Below are 19,355 nucleotides of genomic sequence, written 5' to 3'. Positions count from 1 at the left end.
CGCATGGTTGCCAAGCGGCAAGGGGAATGTCTAATTGGGAGTGGTAGATCAGCTCAAGTCTTAGTTTAGTTCATTTAGTTCGCTATTTGTGGCTGACAGCGACTTTCGCGGCAATTAAAATTTAACTGGCGTGCCACGCCAATACGCCCGAACGCACAACCAAATGCTTGCATATGTGCGCCCATATAAATTATGACCAGAGCTTGACATAAACAAGCTCCCAAGAGGCACTTTGGCAAGGCTATATGACAGATTTGCCCAGCGCATTTGATGAAGAGCAGGAGAACGAGGGTAGGCTACACGCTAAAGTGTCACCGGGGAGCGGGCCGCCTGCCACATGTGTCTTGAGTCAAGCGCCGCCACAGAGCTACCGGGGTGGCATAGTTGCCATTGTTGTTTGCAAGCGAATCACATTTTGATGATTGTCAATGTGACTTTAATACCATTTTTCAACTTGACACGCGCGTGGGACGCTCAGCAGCCAGCTAGCTGAATGAGGAAGACTGAGACTAGGGCTGAGTCTGAGGGGTTGCGCTCGGCACGTGCATTAACGGGGCTGTGTGATAAGAAAAAGGGCTATGGCCATGGCCATCTGTGGATTAAATTGCAATTTGTGCTCATGTAGAATTGAAGCTTGCAAAGAACTTCGACGTAACACTTTTCATTGTTGGCACGAAATTTAGTGCGGCAATAATGTTGTTGCTGCCACACAATTGCTATTAGTATTTGAAATGGGTAATAAAACTGTATACGACCTTTGTGCTGAAAATTACATTAAATATTTTAATGGTCGATTAACTGAGAGAGAGAGAGAGAGAGGGAGAGAGAGAGATAGATAGAATGGAGACTTAATAAGAGAGAAAGTTAAGAGATTGCTTCTTATATGAGTTTCATATATTATAGGGGCCCCATTAACTTTTTTAGTTAAACGGCACGAGGCCAAACAAACGCTTGGCACCAACTCGTAATTCATCATCGTTTAGCTAAGCGCATCTAATGCCACGCCCATCTACCTGTCAAGTGGCAGGACCAACAAGGCGCCGTGAAAAGCATTGCGAATTCAACATAAATTAAACGCGTGTCCGTGACTCGTCATCTGCCCAAATAATTCGCAGTTAATTTTCCGGCAAGCGCAACGAAATGGAGCACAAAGCCAAACCGCGCTTCGACAATGGGAGCTGTGCCTTTTTATTTGGTGAGAAAACATTTACGCACTAATTTCTGTGCAGCGCGGGGTAGCACACGGCCAGGCTGAAAGGCATTCGAGCCACATTACCAGACCAGTTGCATGCCAATTGGTTTGCAATTTGGCGTGCTTAGCGGCGGGGGTTGGCTGGAGAGAGCGCCGGGCGAAAGGCAGCCCCGGGTTGCTTTAGCCACAAATAGCGCACGCGTAGCGTCCAACACGTGCCTCAATTACGCGGTTAAATGCATTCAAATTGAGTTGTTTATACTGTGGGCGTGCGCTGGCGGCGGGCGGCGGTCAATTGGGAGCGGCTTGCTGTTGAAGCATACTTAGATGCGCGCCGCTGGCAAATCAGTTACAGTTACAGTTGCTGTTGTTGTTGCTTGGAGCACAATGTGGCACGCGGCCAGGCATTGTTCGCAAATTTGGAAAAGTGTTGCTGTCGGATCTGACCCCCGCCCCCCCTGGGTCACCCGTTAACAGCGTTGTCAGCTACAAACATAAAACTATCAGCATTCGAGTGGGTTTGTCTCGGAGTGTGGGTAGATTGTTTATGTCATTGCTACCCCTTGCTGTAAATCCGCTTATGAGTGTCTCATATTTAAGCCGACATTACACGCAAATCAAAACAAAGGCAGCCATAATTAAAGGCAACCAGACAGCGACTGTCTTTCCCCTCCCCTCCACCTTATCCTTTGTCGTTTGTTGAATTTGCAGCTGAAAGTTTTTGGCCAACAAAAACAAAAACAAAAACAAGCTGCAAGAGCAGACAGCAAACAAACTACTGTAATTATAAGTGAAGCCATTTCGAGCAATTATAAAGCGAAAGATGGGCAAGAGGTGGCTAAGCCAAGAGTTAAGACAAGGACTACAGGCGTTCTTCCTCAATTTGGTTTTGTAGACGTTTACAAATGTATTTTCTGGTAGCTGCTTTCGAGTGGGAATACGAATTGGTTGCAAGCACAGAGCTGTACCGTACCAACAGCAGCTGCTCTTCTGCTCTGACTCAATCAGAAAGTTAATGCTACATTTGGCAAAGACATCGTCAAGGGTTCATAGCTATGAATGTTGCCTATTTATTCATTATAGTCCCAAAACCAACTCATTACTGGCTGGCCAGGCAACACAATTACTGACTAACAACAGCATCATGTCCGCTTGCCCAAAACCTCCCACCTCCCATCCCCTGGTTCTCAATGACGCTTAGCGATTGCACCTTTCATGTCTCGGTTTCATTTGTTGCGCTAGATTTTTCTCAATCACACACGGGCACCCAGGGGACTGGCACAGAACTAGTTCAATCCCGCAAACAAATGCTAGACAGACAAAGAGCTGTAACCGCTCCTACTCCGCCTTTTCCTCCACTTCATCCTCCTGTCATCTGTCCTGCCTTGTGGCTGTTTACCTAGTCGAGCACTTCAAATAAACTAAGCAGCTAGACGCAAAATAAATAGGCAGTTGTTCAGCAAGTGGCGCTCAGGACAGTTGCAAATGTCTTTGGTTTCGTGTCCTGCGCGTAATGAGCAAATTTGTTTTCATATAAACCAGACAACAACTAAGCTCAGGGTGGCCTTTACTTGGCAGTTTTAAAATGAGCAGCCCAAACGGCTACTACTTAATTATCAGCTACCAACGCAGCATGCGGTATACTCAGAGCTCAGCGCTCTTTATTTCACTTAACAATATGCGCACTCTTAAGTATACACTTGGAAAAAATGTGAATTAAAATTTTGATATTTTGTATAAGTAATCTAGATTGGTTGCCATTTTAATCGAACAGTTTAGGTATAAATAATTTATTTGTGATTGTTTTTTTTTTTTAATATTATAACAAACAAATTAAATTTCAAAATTCAAAATGTAGAATACTTAAAATATGAAATTTTCATACCATGAAATATATTAAAATATGTTAAAATTTAAATATTAATTTATTTTGATATTAGTATAATTATTATTATTATTATCTATTTATGCATGTTATTGTATATATGAATCTTTTCAATATAGCTCCTAATACTCCTTAGGATACATAACACAAAAGATCTTAATATGCTTTATATTTAGTCTATACAAAGCAAAAGATTAATAAATATAAACATGTTCTAGCTTAATATAAACATTTCAGTCTACATATACATGCACTTTTCTTTTAGTGTTCGTATATACCTACATTGATTTTATATTTTATATTGAATTAAAACAAGTTTCGACTTAGTATAAGAGTTCCATCATTTTTATACTAGTACTTTTCTTTTAGTGTACCTATGTATCTATATTGATGCATCCATTTTCCAGTCAAATAATTTTGACTTATCAAGCCGCGAACTGCTGCTGCTTTGTTCGCGGGCTCAGTTAATGTGCTCGTTAAATCTTTACGCTGACAGGAAATGAGCAAAAGGACGCAACACCTGCGACTTTGCAAATAAAATCCTCGCATGTGGTCGTTATGACAATTCAGCGCATCCATTTGATTTGACAAAATTGCCAAATAATTGGCGTTGGCTGCTAACTGGCAACCCCTAGAATTATGGGTGCACTTCGTGTAGTTTGCGAGTGCGGAACGTTGCCAGGACTATTATCCTGGCGCTGGTAATGTGCAAGCCGTTGCTAATTAGTACATGGGTTTTTGGTCATCACGTCTATTGGTTTTTCATGCAGTCGTTAAACGCAGTTACGACCGAGAATTTGCCGTGTGCGGCGTGAAATTGTCAGCATGGAAAATGTAACCCTTACTTTGGGCGGGCATGGGACGGGCAATAGGTAAGACTTTAGCTCTAGCCTTTCACTCGAGCGAACGCAATTCAATTTTAAACTAACAACTTAATCCTTTATTCAATTTGAAACCCATTAAAAGGACATTGCTTATCCTTTTAAGTGAATGCAAACAGCTTTTAATGTAAATAAGAAAACGAGATCGATGCCGTTTGCCAATCTCTCAGAAGCTCCCATCGGACGCTCAGCCAGGAGATTCGAAAGCCAGCCCGTTGCCAGGGCAAAAGAAAATTAAAATGCAGCCTGTTACCGGTTCGCTCTTGGCCAAACGGCCAATTGACATTTGCAACCGCACTTAAGGCCAACAGATGCGGCTCCTGTCGATGCTATCGATGCTTCAGATACTTTCGATGCTGATGCTGAAGCTGTCGATGCTTGCGAGTTGTTTGAGCCACTCGAAACAAATCGAACTGTGTGCGACTGAATGCCATTTGAATATTTCATGCTGTTGTGGTGCACAATTTTAAATCGACTCAAGTCAAGTGTGCGGATGCCGAAATCAATCTCGTTTGTGTAGCAACCAAATTAACATAGTCAGGGCGGGGCAGGGCGATGCGATGCGAACGGAAGGCATCAGCTGTAAGCCACTTGCCACAGAGTCAGTTGCATTTGTCGATTTTGTCTACTTAGAGCCCTGTCAGCTTCTCTTTGCCCACATCCCTGGCCCCATTCTACTTAGTTACACTTGGCTTTGTCTTTCTGCTTTTTAATACCTACGAGTTTACTTTTTTAAATGTATTTTATATCTGATTCAAGTAACGCACCACCAAGGCAGCCACTTCTGATGAGGACTAAGTAGAGTTTGGGAAATACACCATGTGCACTCACGTAGTATAATTTACCCTCAACACGGCGCAAGGAAGTACAATAAAAACTGGAAACTTAGCTGCAACTTTTTTCCTATGTTTTCTTTTTTCTTTTCTTTCTCTGCTTGGTGTTGGCCCAGTGTGTCCTTTTTTGATTGCCTTTTGTTTTTGCTGTCTTGCTTTTGTTGTTGCCTGTAATGGGTGATGCGAGATCTGAGTATAGCTCAAAGCCCTAAGGAAATTCGTGTGTCAAGTGCTTTGTAGCATATTTTAAAGATTAGATTCCTTTAGTTAAACTTGGCAAAATGGTCAGCATAAATGGATTGGGCTGCGTCTGAAAGCTGAGACTAGACGAGCAATGATCACAAACAGTCCCAGATATATTGAATATTTGTGACCATATGATCTAGAGCTGACATTATTATTTTACTGCCAGCTCATGTCCGTGCCAAGCTGCATAAACAACAATATTTGAGCACGCGTCAGAGACGTAAGCAAACAAAAGTCGAGGCAACCACTTGAGCTGCCACTTGAATGGAGGAGGTTGACAGATTTTAGTATTGAGCAAACAAACTTCAAAGGGTGCAAAAATGTCAGCGAGTCAATGCTGAGCAAACAAATAAATGTAATTACACTGAAATTACAAAATTCTTAAACGAAAATTAGTTGTTGTATGCCGTCCCTGAAGGTCCTAAGGCGCCCACTTATACGAATTTAAAAATGTTACTCAACGGCAAAGTAAAGTAAAAGGCAGACTTTCTTTGTGGCTTATGCCCACTTATCCCTGTCGCAGCTGGCGTACAGGACACGGCACACTGGGCGCAGGACACAGAACACAGAACACAGTAAACCGGGCACTAATAAGTGGTCAGTCAATAGGGAGGCGCTGAGTTTGGGCTTTAACATGCTCCAAGCTACCTTCTTATCTATAAATACCCATAAACCACTGCACAAAACATTCGTCCTTTTTGCCACATGCCTTCTCTTTCATTAGAACCCGAATTTCAACACATTTGCGCGCATAATCCCTTAAGGCTCTTTAAACTTTACACACTTTTAGACGATGTCCCCCAACTCTCCCCAGTTGGCCCAAAAAACATGGCGAAATGTGCCGAAAAAAAATCAAAATAATCCTTTTTTTCTGCCAAGCGGCAGCTGGAAAAAAAGAAAAGGTTAAAACATCAAGACTAAAAGGCGCATGCATTATGAAGGGTCTTGAGTTTTAATTGAGTGTGTGCCGCTGGGTGGGTGTCCAATAAAAAAGCACAGCAACAACAACAATAACAAAGTTGCTGCAAACTGTAATAAAACAATTTGCCATTTGACGCATGGCTGCGGCCTCCAAAAAAGGCTTTACAACTGTACAACTGTCCACTGGGCAGGTCGCCAGCTCATATGTGTTTGTGCCCAATTAGAGTTGCAGTAGCGGTCACTTCAAGGACATTGGACTCGCAGGACTAAGGCTGACGCAAAAGTTTTTGGGCGAGCAAACTTTTCGTTTCACGCCTCAAGTATGAGTAATTGATTCATTTATGCTACTAATTGCAAATAAGAAAAAGAGAGAGAAAGAGAGAGACAGAGGTCTGTTAGCACTCAGATCCTCCCTCACCCGTGTTCGCAAGCAATATGCTAATTAGCAGCTTAGGCTCATTTTTCAATTAAGGCTGCAAACTTTTTCCAAAGTAGTCAACTTAATTAATTAATGGCAAAACTGCGTCTGACGATGCAATAGGATCTGAGTTACAAATAATCCATACTGCAGGTTAAGCTCTTTATATTTAATTGCTCTTTTTGATTCCGAGAAATTGCAATATAATTCCAAGAAATATTATAATATTAAATTGATTGCAAACGGAGACAGCTTAATAGTTCTAGGTAAAAACAACACAATGTGTGCTTGTACGTATATGTATATGTATTTGTATGTCTGTATGTTCGCAAGTCTCTTTTTTTTACCAAACGCGTAAATTAAATAAATCATAATATCAAATATCTAATTAAATTTAAGAAAAACTAACAAGCTTCCATTATAGGTACTATATTAACAACTCTGTTGGCACTCTAATAAAATGTATCTCTATTTAAATATTATCTCTCTTTCTCTATCTATCTCACTCTCTCTCTCTCTCTCTCTCTCTCTCTCTCTCGCTCTCTTTCTCTATCTCTCTTTCTCAAGTTTTTCTTCTCTTTCTCTCTGGCGCATTTCTCGAACCTTCCCCTGCTCTTCTTTTAACTCGTTCTCTACTTCTTTTGATTTTTATTGATGAGTATTTATAAAAGCCTATCTTTCTCCTAGTGATAGATTTATGGGAATTTTAAGGATAGTGCATACAAATTCTTAATTGACGGTTTAGCCGGCTCGAGATCAATATTTGAAGAAGGCTGCCTCATAGCTCATAGTTAAAATATATTGGCTATAAGAAAAAACACAACAGCTGTTTTGTTTGAATGCCAAACCGTCAAGTTACTATATAAGAATATATATTTAAATATGTGCTTAGGCAACTCAGGTATGGACAAGGATTATCGCCTAGTTATATAAACAGGACACATGGTTAAAGTTCTGAAATTGTTAAAAAGTGGTATAATGATGTAATTATATATATGATTGTTATTTTTGTTGTAGTATTAAGGACCTGAAGATGGTTTTCGAAATATAGATGGTAGTATAAATACTTTTACCTATACCAAAACTATATCTTTAAATCGGCTGGATTCGCATAAGCAAAAATGGTCAACTAGCCGTCACTTTTATATCCCATATTGATCTTGTATATTTATGGTTTCATATACATATTTTATATTAAAAGGAAGCAATCGCTTGCGTAAATAAGGTTTTAGAATACGACAGAGCATAAAAAATAAATGTAACTCGAGCCGCTTGGGCTGCCTGTTAAAAGAAGCCGCCAACAGGAACTGTGTGACATAATTGCGTCGCCATTTGCTACGCCGCATCCTAATCGCAATCCGTAGCTGGGCGGGCGCGTCTGTAATAGGAACCGCAATTTACACACGCCACGGCAAATTATGAAAATTTGTTATGGGCCGGCGGGGACTGCGGGCGACAGGGATACGACGATAGTCACAAGTCAATTAAATAAACAACTAGCAAGGATTTCGCTTATAACGGCCCACCAACTACCACCAACCTACCACCAACCTACCATCCACCAACAACCAACAGCGACGATTGATTTATCAGCCGACAATTTGGCGTGCAAACAAACCAAACGCGCTGTAAAATGATTCATTCCCTGGCCGGAGGCATGCGGCACGTTGGAGCCTTGGCTGGCGCTTATATTGTTGACAGCTCGTCAGCTAATTACACGCCACAATAAGTTTAATAACTTTGGAACCGGATCGACTTGAGCCTGTTGTTGGTATTGCCAGCATCAACACTTCGCCACGATAAACATTTTAATTAACTCGAGTCAAAGTGGGCCAATCGCGGGTCTGGTGCTAGGACTGGGGTGGCTGCTCAAGTGCGTCAGGTTTGGCCCAAGCTTATGACTACTTAACGCCTTCTCATTTCACACTTGACACCCGGCGCTTGCCGCTTGCCACTTGCCACTTGGCACTCCTCGCTGTCCCCATAATCGATATCAGCCTTCAGCGCAAAGTGGCAAACAATGTTTCATAATTTTAGTGCCTCTGCCTGGCGGCGTTGCTTCCGTTCTGTCCTGGCTGACTGACTGCTGACTGCTGGCTGCTGCTTCTCCACTTCCTGCAGCGTTGCAATGCTTTTTTTCAGGCAATTTATGACGCATAAATAAACAGAATTTGAAACTATGCAGAGGCAACGTTAGCAACACGCTAAAAAACAACGCTCAAACTCATTAATTTAAACGAGATTTGACGTGCGCTTTGATAAAGCCGCAATTTATATTCGCTAGCCTCCTAGAGGTAGGAAGCCGAGAATGGAAACAGGAGCTCAAAATGGATACTCGAGTTGGGGGGCACAGAGCCAACCAGCAATTGCCTCGTTTAGTTGGAAAACAATGGCGGGCTTAGTATGCTCTGGCGTAAAAAATATGACTAGCCAAATTACTGCACTGAGAGAAATCCGTGGGCTTAACTGTAACTGAGAGATATTATATATGTTGCAAAAGTTCACGCAGACATCAACTCAGCTTAAGTAAACACAGATGAAACATAAGCTGGGGTATCTCCTAGTCGAATAAACTTGACTTTATTTATCGATTTACGTGTTTTCCTCAAGCTCTAATTATTACTTTTACAGTATGTAAAATTCATAAGTTTATATAGAAATGCTTTTGAAATTTCCGTTTTTAATTTTAAGTTGCCGTTTCGAAGCTCAGTGCATTTATTTGTAGACCAACGAAGAGGCAAAAAACAACCATTACATGGTCATAACAAAAGGCCAAGTTGTCAACTATGCGGGGCAGACTTTTCGGTGTCGCCGCAAACTGCAGCGGACTCTATTTGCAAAAGCAATTAATTTTTTGGTTACAGCTTTGCCCAATGGCACATAAATTTCAACAACATCTGACGGCCCTGTTAGCATCTCGTAATCGAGACGGGCTGGAAGAGCACTTGGCCAAGACCAAAACCAAGCAGCAATTTGCGTGCATTTAAATGGTGGGCGACAATGCGGCCAAAAGCGTGACGAGATTTTCCAGTGTCCAGAACTAAATAAATATTTACGCGTGTGTGGCCAAATGCGAAATAGACTCAACAACAACAATAGCAACAAAAAAAAAAAATAAAATCGAGGAAAAAATGAGAAAATTGTCAATTCCCAAAGCAAACAAAATGAAAGCCAAAGCAATCAGAGCGAACCGGTTAAAGTGAAAATCAATTTGTCAAATCGAACAATTGAATTGGGCATGAAAGGATTACAAATACATGCATGTATGTGTTGTGCTATGCGAGGGCTCCTTCGAGTGTCTGCCTGTCTATATAAATCAAAATATTTCACAACTGTGCGTAAACAAATCTGTTTCAAGTGGGCTTAAAGGGTTACTCGCTCTCGGCAACTGTCAACCTATATAGTTTACAATTCGCTGCATTCGCCATTAGATGCGCCAATTAGAATAGTGAAGATTTTGTGAAAAATTTGAATCCTGCCACATCATTTAATTTTAAATACATAATTGTGCAAATGATGCACCCCTTCTAGCTCCAGCCCACCGTCACTTCTGGGGTGTGGAAATTTTTAAATTATTGCGCTGCATTGCCAGCGAGCCAACACATCATTTATAGCCCGGTACAACCCCCGACCCAGACACGAAGGGAACCCCATCTCGACTGGTTTCAAATCGATCCGATCTACCCGGTTGTGTAATACGCGAATTTAAATAATCTTTTGTTGTTGCCCTGCAGCCAAATGATAAATTATTAAATTAGCTGTGGCGGCAGTTTTGCATGCCGACGTCGTAGTCGGGTGAATGAGGGCAGGACGAGGCCGGAGAGTCGTCGTGATTTGTGCGTGGCGAGCCCAGAACCGTTTGCATTTTCCTGCACTTCGTATATGTGTATGCCCGTGTACCCCAGACGTCCTTTGGCTGTGGTAGTAAAATTGAATTGTCTGGGGACAAGTTTGGAATAGAGTAAAAGGCAGCGCAGTTAAGGACATTGCCAGGCTCATTTTATTTTAAATTGCTGGGTTGGTTTTTGCTAATTTGCCCTTTACATTAGGCAAGGATACACTTTCAGCAATGCAAGACAATCCCGGCTCCATTTTGTTTGCATGTCCAAATGGGGCTACACTTGGAAAAAACCAGCAGCTGAAAAGACTAGAAATAATATAAAAGATTTAAGTATGAAGCTTGAAAGAGTTTATAATTTATGCACTATGCAACAGCTACCAGCTAGAAAAATAATTAAGTATCCGAATAATATTTGATAAAATTTAGAAATTCATAATGCATAGCTAAACTTTTCTATTGAACTTAATTATGAAGAATTTCGCTCAGTGTAACCCATTTAGAGGGTCTCGTAGCACACTTGTGCCCATTTACAATGCAAGCAGAACAATTTACAATGTGTTTTTGTTCATTATAGAACTATTTCAGTTGACCTCGACGGCCCGCCCAAGAAACCAGCCCCAGGCGATATTCAACGCACGCAAAAGCCGCCGCCGCTGCCGCCGCTTGTCGCCTCAGGAACATTGCGGAAACAAGGGTAAGGCCTGGACCTCCGACTGGGATGCTGCGGCTGCTGTTGCCGCATTTCGAACCTTTTCACAGCCCGCGGGGGTAGCTAATGAATAGTTGCTGTTGCCAGGACGAGCTGAGAGACTCTCAACACACATTTATTGTGAATTATGTTGTTTGTCTGAGTGTCGACTTGATGCACTTTAATTGATGTCAATATGCAGAGATTTTTCTGTTTTTGTATTTTTACGATTCGTGTAGGGGTTCAACAGTTTTGTGGATTGCAATTCAGTTTGTTTACAAATATTTGCGTTTTTATGCCGATAAGGGCATATGGCGCAATTGTTGTTGAATTGTCGATGAAGCCAAAAATAAAAAAAAAATGTTCGTCCGCCTTGTGTGTTGTCGGTGTCGAGCACTTGAGCCAAATATGCAAAGTATTTGCGCATATTAAAAACTAATTTCAAAAGTCAACATGCCAATAAAAACAACAAAGTCAGCCAGAGGGTGGCCCACTGGCTGCCATACCAGTTCTCCGAGCACTCCTGGCACGCACTCAAGACGCTGAAACACACCCCTTTTGATGGCTGCCGGCGCCCGCAAATTAAGCAAAAGGCACTCAATGCGAAGACTCCCCCGCAAGAACAACCAGCAAGTAAATGAACATAATTTAGAAAATATGTTCCAACGGTTAATATTTAAGCGAATTTAAGGGTTGCTCGGCCCAACGGCAACGGCAACGGCCAACCAAAATGCGGGCGTTTTACTTGGGGGTGGCTGCTGCACAAACAAAAGCCAAAAGTTATGCCGAAAATGATATTTTTCATTATTAAACACAATAATGTGGTTATTATTTTTATGATTGCGGTTACCAGCCAGTCAGCCCCTGCTACTGCCCCTGTGCCCCTGCCCCATCTCAGCCACCCAGTGCTTACCCAGTCGTATTCCCGGCGGATGCTGCGCAGCATTCACAGTTGCATTCATTCGGTTAGTTTGTTTATGTTGGGCTTGCGGTCTTTGGGGATTTGAGCACGCTTAATTTTAAGTGCCTGTCGAAATGGCAAAGTTAAAAAAAAAATTAAAAAAGAAGCAAAGCGCAGCATGTAATGAAATATTATGGCTTGACCAGGAGCAGAAGCTGGAGCAGGAGCTGCTTTTTTGTTTGCCATGCGGACAAGCGAACAAAGGAAAACATTTGTGCCAAATGGCTTTCTGGTAATTAAAGAATGACTTAAGGCGCAGAGTGGGGGCAACGTGACTATTTTAAACCATTTCTCCCCCTCAAAACACAGGGCTCCAAAAACTCACTAAATCACAGCACGCTCCCAAAAACATGATCTACGGCCAATGCTCGCTTCTCACGCAGCACAACGCCAAAAAGCAAAAACTAGCGCCTCTAATAAGGCAATTAATCAACATAATTACCAGCGATTAATCATAAGCAGCATCATGATGCATGGCAGACCGTTTTGAGACTCAGCTGTTGACAGTTTTGGGAGGAACGTAGAACTTTAAAAAACTAAATTACAAATGCGAGCAAATAAATCAATGGCTCGATGGCAGGATATGCTCAGTGAACTGTGAGTCTAACGGCTGCCCGTTCGCTGCAAAAGTAAAATCCATCAATCCCTTGAATTGTCAAAGCCACAAAGCAACAGCTAACAAATTCCTGTAAATCCTTGCACGGCCTGCTTAAAAATTGAACAATCTTTTAAAGGTTGTGCGACACCCTTTCAATGCCTGTCATATGCTTAGCATCTCATTGACCCGTGGCAGCCGCAGTAGTCGAGCAACAAAAAGTGAAAGGGAATGGGCATGGCTATGTGGCTGGGTAAGGGAAAGGCAGAGGAAACGGGGCTAGGTGCCAGCTAATCAGTTTAAAATGCTCCCATGCAGGTCCTTGTGTTGGTATGAAATGGTATATATACATATCTATATATGGTATAAGTGGTTCTGTGTTTGTGTGCGTCCGTGTGGGCTGCGGCACATTTTAATTTGTAATACGAGTCGAAATTGGGTGTAACTTTAGACACGCTGCCGTGGATTTTGGGTGTGGATTACACGAAACCAACTGACGGTGGATGACGTGATGTTGCTGCTGTCGCTAAAGTTGAAGCTGTGAAGGATCTCAAAGAGGCGCAAGCCGCAGACATAGTACATATGTGTGAAAGGACTAAAGCTGATGATGGGAGCTATGCTATACATTTTTAAAGACTACAGAATAAATCTAGATACACTAAATGAATGTATGTTGTGTCATCTGAAGGCGTGCGAGGGCAACTGAAAAAAATTGTTTTCTGATTGCCAAAGATTTTATACTAAAAATATACTAAAATATACATAAGTACTATATTCATGCAATGTTTTCATATTGTTATCAAGTTTAACTTGTGGAAATTGATTAAAGAAAAACAAGTTTTCATTAAAAAATAAAAATTTCTCATTTGTTCAGAGCTTGTATTTCTGGTGTTTGGTTAATTTATTCGATTCATAAAAAAAGTAGCTCACAGAAAGATTTGTATTTCGACTTTATATAACAAGAAATGACTTTACTGGAGCGGTCTAAAAGCGGTTCAGGCAAATATAAAAGATAAGACATGCGGTAAGTTGCGAATGCGCTACATAAAGGCCCGTAGACTCTTTATATATACATATAATAGGTATAAATACATAAATGAATATATGCAAGGTAGATACTTAATTTTGCTATAAAAAGACTCAGATCGAAAGCTAGGTTGTCATCGCTTTATCACAGTTCCAGAATGAGGTATTCTCTAGCTATTGTTATTGCAGTCTGTTTTTACAGTACACTAGCATATGATATCAACTATCCAAGCAAACCTGCTGTTGACGGTAATATATCAAAGCACTTGTATAACTATTTTATTAGCTGATTTACAATTTTCAACCAAACAGTTAAATGTGATAGTGCTGAGACTCGGAAGTACATCAGGATTAGTGAGAAGTACTATTTTATTGAGAGATCAAAGGTGAACTGGTTCGAAGCTGCACACACATGCCGTCGGTTTGGTGGAGATCTGGCATTGATTGAATCAGCCGATGAGATGAATAATATTTCAAAGTATCTTGCAAGTCAGGACATAAATGGCTGGTTCTGGATATCGGGCAACGATCTTATCACAAATCATCAGTTCATGTCTTTAGCAAACGGATTGCCATTGTCATTTACTTCTTGGTCGGTTGGTCAGCCCGACTATCCTGGTGTTGAGCACTGTGTGCACTTGTGGTTTAGAGACTCAGCCTTCCGAATGAACAACTGGGTGTGCACTGAAAAGGCGAATTTCCTGTGCCAGAGGCAGAATTATACGCGCTGCAGAGACTCCTGGTAGACTGAAAATATTTCTATATAGATCTGTATATTTATCTATAGAGAAATTTCAACTTATGTATTAACAAATATTCAACAAATTTAAAATATATATCAAGGTGACTTCTAATTTATTGAAATAATAATATAGTATAAATTAGGTATGGTTTCTTAAACATTTTTATACCCTGAACCAATTGAAAATGGGTAAAAAGGGTATAATGTTTTTGTGCAAATGTATGTAACAAGCAGAAGGAAGCATCTCCGACCCCATAAAGTATATATATTCTTGATCAGCATCAATAGCCGAGTCGATCTAGCCATGTCCGTCATTCTGTCCGTTCGTCTATCCGTCTATCCGTCTGTCCGTCCGTCCGTCTGTCCGTATGTATGAACGCAAGGATCTCAGAACCTATAAGAGCTAGAGACTTGAAAGCTGTAGGTCCTCCTAGTGCCCGCGCAGATCGAGTTTGTTTCCGATATTCGATAACTTGTCCCGTTTCCAAGTAATCGTTAAAAATCGATATCGAATCCTGTTTTTTGAGCAATTTCGGCAAATAATATGATCTAGAGTCACCAAACTTGACATGCAGCTTCTAGAATAGTATATATATATCAAGTATCTTTCATTTTATACCTATCGCCACTTCCCCGCTACCACCACAATGCTATAAATTAAGTTAATTATCCAACTTGTATTGCCCATCAATATAATCCAACCCGGCCAAGGGAACATTTATATTTTTTATTATGCATTTTTCTTTATTGCTACTAAGGCAAACGTGCGAGTAGCGTGAGCTGCATTTGGTGTTGGAAGGACTGGGTTCAGGGTATCCCCTAGTCGGGAGCTCCCGACTAGAAGCTCTTACTTGCTTAATGTTCGAATGGCAAACACTAAAACTTGGGGTTTGGAAATATTCGCTTATGAGTTTTAATCACTAATTATTTTGAACATACCTTAAATGCAATGTCTTTCTTTAATTGCATTCTTCACGATAAGATAAAAAAGTACAGAGCCAATGAAGACATTGAATTTTAAGACTTGGTGCATGTTGTTTAAAATATTTGCAATTATTGTCAGTCGCTATAAAAACCCATTGACTTCTCAACCTTATTGGTAAAGTGTGCTCGTCACTCAAGAGTTATACGATGAGATATTTTCTATACTCTGTTCTTGCAGTCTGCCTGTGCAGTGTTCTGGCATATGACTTCAGCTATCCTAAGAGATATAATGTTGAAGGTAATATATTAAGTAAATATGTAAGAGAATTAATTTTTATTTTACCGAATAATTAGTTGTGTGTGAGAACGCCGAGGCTCAGAAGTACATCAGGATCGGTGAGAAGTACTACTTTATAGGAATAGCGAAAACGGTTAGCTGGTTCGAATCAGTACACATTTGCCGTAAATTTGGTGGAGATTTGGCACTGATTGAAACGGCCGAAGAGATGAATGCTATATCAAACTATCTAATGAAAGAGGGCTATGATAAAAATGATAGGCTTTGGATATCGGGCAACGATCTTATTACAAATCAAAAGTTCATGTCTATAACAAACGGATTGCCATTGGCATTTACATCTTGGTCTAATCATCAGCCCGACAATCCCGGCATCGAGCAATGTGTACATTTATGGCTCAAAGAATCTGCTTTCCGAATGAACAACTGGATCTGCACTCATAAGGCGAATTACCTATGTCAGAGACAGAACTACACACGCTGTCGAGACATCTATTAAACTCGAGAATTTTAAAATATAAGCAAGAGTTGAATGAAGTTGAAAGGTTCAATAAAAAGTTTAGTAAAGATGTGCACATGCAAGACGAATTTTCCTAATTTATATTTTATATGTGTTTCTGAAGAGGGCTTGAGAAGAGATCCGTTATTGTTTTTCCTGTACTTCCCACTTTGTCGTCAACGGATTTTAAAATTGCGTTGAACCTATTTCGTTTCATCGGAAATCGAGCCAACCCTATATATTTTTTTATAAATACTCCGTGAAAACGTGTTAATTGTCAATTTTAATGAATAAAGCGCTTGCAGAGCTTATAAATGTTTTCTTACAAAATTATATGCGGAACATGTTCTTATGATCTATTGCAAAACTATGTAAGATACTTCTTTCTATTGATTATACTATTTCTATTTCTTAGCATTAAGTAACAATTATATTTAAAAGCTGTTAATAGTCTTATTAGAAACCCACCTCTCGTTTGAGTTAAACACTTCCATGGAATAAAAATCAAAATCGAGGGTAATGTTATCTCTCGATTATGGTTCCAGACATCTAACTACTTTAATGGCAAGCCCTATTTATCGGCATCGAGACAATAAATCACTGGCAAAATGACGCTGTCAAATGCGGAGTGTCAAAAGAGGACAAAACAGAAGGGAGCAAAAATAAAAACAATGACAGAAAACAATTTCACAAAAGAAGCCCCAGTACCACAGCGCCAACCCCAACCGAATGCTGACCAGCATGTCACAGCGACCACGTAATAAAAGAGGAGGGCTCCAACCCCGTACATATGCACATACGTAAGCACTAATACGTACCCAACCACACACACACACACACACACACACATGGACTCACATCTTCAAGCTTGATAAAGGTGTGGAAACGTGCGATTTTGTAATTGATACTAAAAAGCCCTTAATTGGCACCTTAACGCTACTGATGCTCTGACAAATTTCCCCAAAGGACCTGCAAGGGGCTGGCGTTGACAGGCGACGTGCGTGGGCTGAACTGGCCAGGAGTTGGCTTGGGTTTCGGTCTGGTCGTAGGTTTGGGTTTGATTTGCCCGCATGGTAATCCGATACGTTTAGGTAATAGAGAAAATCTGAACCAAAGGCAATGAAAATCGGTGCCATATAATGCCATAGAATCGACATTAGCATCATCATCATCATCATCCACATGATTCGCCCATGGCCATGTGACTGTGACGTTCCAGAGTCCGACCAGTCACTTAGCCAACCAAAAACAAATGGTACTAATCCATAATTGTCTGGCCAGGCGCTGCTGTTGGTCAAGTGGGACTTGAGCCAATAAATCTCATCAAACTAATTCGATACGAGGAGAGTGTGTGTGTGTGCGAGTGTGTATGTATGTTGGCTGGACGGACAGCATGGATGCAGAAGCGAGCCACCCTTGCGGTTTTTGCTACTTGTTTGCCAGCCTGTTGTCATTTGTTAACATTTCATTACATTTATTTCACTGGAGCGACTGGACACAATTGCAAAGTGGATGAATGGATTTGCCATTTGATGTTGCCTCGAGTGTTTCGACCAGTCCCCACACATACACATTAAGGTTATCCCTGTGTGTGTGTATCTGTATTTATTTGCGCTCAAACCAATTTGTTTTATAATTGAATTTGAAATTGAAGATGACATTCGGTTTCCAATTGTTTGGCGTGTGGTGCAACAGCCACAGGCCAATGGGCCAAGTCACCCACCGAACAGCGCAGATCTGATCTGACCTCAGCTGTCTATATGTTGGGTAATTGTATGCACAGATTGGACGTGTGTTTGCGTGTGCCACGCTTTGACCATAAATTCAATTATGTATAAAATTTCACAACGATTTTTGGCTCAGTTTTCCTAAAACGCAATTTTCTATTTAATTTGCTTTCAAGTGTCAATCTGGTTGCTCTGTGGTCATAAACATGCATCCTCGTATATCATGCACACATAGCGCACTTTGACCTTTAGGTCATGTTTGGCACGCCGGCTGGCATTGATTTTATTTATGCATCATTTGATTTTACGGTTCTTGCGATTCATTTATTCACATTGTGCAAATACTTGAAATTTATAGTTTTAGGCAAATTGTAGGCATTTATTTTAATGGAGATTTATCAAGAGCTGAGGTATAGTCCGTTGAATAGCTTGAGCAAGAACAGCAGATATGTAATTAGGGGCAGTTATATCTCAAAAGCAGCTATAAAGTCGCTTAATTTCTTTATATATAGAATAACAGAAGTTAAATCGCATTTTTCGCATACTATAAAATAATTTAGTTTGATACTGCTGTTAACTTTCGACCCATAATACCAGCTACAATATCTGCCATCGGGCTCAACTGTAAATTAAAAGTCAATCAAAGTAAATGTACTCCGAGGCATCGACAATGCTCCCAGTCCCAAGGCGAATGTTAACTAGACATAAAATTAGCATACATGCCATAAAGCAAATTCGATTCCTATCAAAGAGCCAGTGTCAGTGGGCTCTGCGCTGCCTTATATAATAGAGGCACTCAGCTGTGCGTCAAGCACTTAACCCGCTTTTAGCAATAAAATTAAGTTCTCTGTAGACCCGGGTCTTGGCTACCAACATGTGCAAGTCGAACGTATAGGAAATTAATGGTTTAAGGCAAAAGTGTTTAACGAAAGTGGCAGGCGGGTGCAAAGATGTTAAGGGTAGTGTACTGGGGAACCTCACACACACACACACACACACACACGTAGATACATGCGATAGATTGAAGGCAGTAAATTCATTGAATATCTGTGTATTTCACTTTATTGGCGCATAAAAGCCAAAATACTGAAGGCACGACAAGCCAGTCGCCCGTCAACTGAAAACTAGGGAACTGGTGGCTCAAGCGTTGCTTCAATTTGAGAAGAGAAGCTGTGCTTAAGAAGGCGTGTAATTGAAACATTCAAAAGACAATTTCCAAGTCTTAGCACAGACACACTTAATGGACGCAAAAGACATGGACAAAGTTAGGAAGTGAAATGCGATAGAAAAATGGCAAGCTAAAGCAGGGCGAAAACGAAAGCTAGGGTGAACAACTGCATCGGAGTCCAGCACAGGGATACACGGCAATCAAGCGTGACCGGGGGTCAAATGGATTGGCATGAACGAATCTATACTTATTTACGCCGAGTTGTTTTTGTTGTTGCTGCTGTGGGTGTTGCTATTGGGCTAGGTAGCCAATGCGGCCTGTGCGTTAATTAAACAAACATTCAAAAAGATTGATGGCACTTTGATTGAAAAACAATTGATGCAACTGTGTGGCAACATTAGCATGATATTGGACGCTTGGCCAAAACAGAAAAAATAACAGCACCGTGTGGCTCTTATCAGCTGACGTGCCAAAAGTTCGCTGGGTGCTGGCTTGTGGCCCAGCTTGGCC

At 40.9% G+C, this 19,355-nt stretch overlaps 2 protein-coding genes and 1 long non-coding RNA gene across 3 annotated transcripts; 2 read left to right on the top strand and 1 right to left on the bottom strand.

The window, feature by feature from the left end:
- Positions 1-10,353: 10,353 nt before the first annotated feature.
- Positions 10,354-12,587, bottom strand: LOC135436891 (uncharacterized). The gene is made up of 2 exons (XR_010437619.1): positions 12,309-12,587; positions 10,354-10,523 (listed from the first exon to the last, which is right to left on the bottom strand). It is a non-coding gene; the product is annotated as an uncharacterized LOC135436891 (long non-coding RNA).
- An 893-nt stretch (positions 12,588-13,480) lies between these two features.
- On the top strand, positions 13,481-14,233 carry LOC135437112 (C-type lectin 37Db-like). Its single transcript, XM_064694958.1, has 3 exons — positions 13,481-13,485; positions 13,690-13,736; positions 13,800-14,233. Exons 1-3 carry the CDS (start codon positions 13,481-13,483, stop codon positions 14,231-14,233), a joined length of 486 nt encoding a protein of 161 aa, XP_064551028.1.
- Positions 14,234-15,360: 1,127 nt separating this feature from the next.
- LOC135437111 (C-type lectin 37Db-like) lies at positions 15,361-15,950 on the top strand. Its single transcript, XM_064694957.1, has 2 exons — positions 15,361-15,451; positions 15,508-15,950. Exons 1-2 carry the CDS (start codon positions 15,361-15,363, stop codon positions 15,948-15,950), a joined length of 534 nt encoding a protein of 177 aa, XP_064551027.1.
- The last annotated feature ends 3,405 nt before the right edge of the window (positions 15,951-19,355 follow it).

This window comes from Drosophila montana, unplaced genomic scaffold (genome assembly GCF_035044405.1).
Source record: "Drosophila montana isolate Dmon_TW-CO22-7 unplaced genomic scaffold, ASM3504440v1 contig_3733_1, whole genome shotgun sequence".
NCBI lineage: Eukaryota > Metazoa > Arthropoda > Insecta > Diptera > Drosophilidae > Drosophila > Drosophila montana.
The sequence above is the reverse complement of the archived record's forward strand: the minus strand, read 5'-3'. Positions and strand labels throughout refer to the sequence as shown.

Coding starts and splice junctions, on each gene's coding strand:
- LOC135437111 (XM_064694957.1), top strand. CDS start 15,361: ATGAGATATTTTCTATACTCTGTTCTTGCAGTCTGCCTGTGCAGTGTT. Junction 15,452..15,507: donor TAAGAGATATAATGTTGAAG/GTAATATATTAA, acceptor CCGAATAATTAG/TTGTGTGTGAGAACGCCGAG.
- LOC135437112 (XM_064694958.1), top strand. Junction 13,737..13,799: donor AAGCAAACCTGCTGTTGACG/GTAATATATCAA, acceptor TCAACCAAACAG/TTAAATGTGATAGTGCTGAG.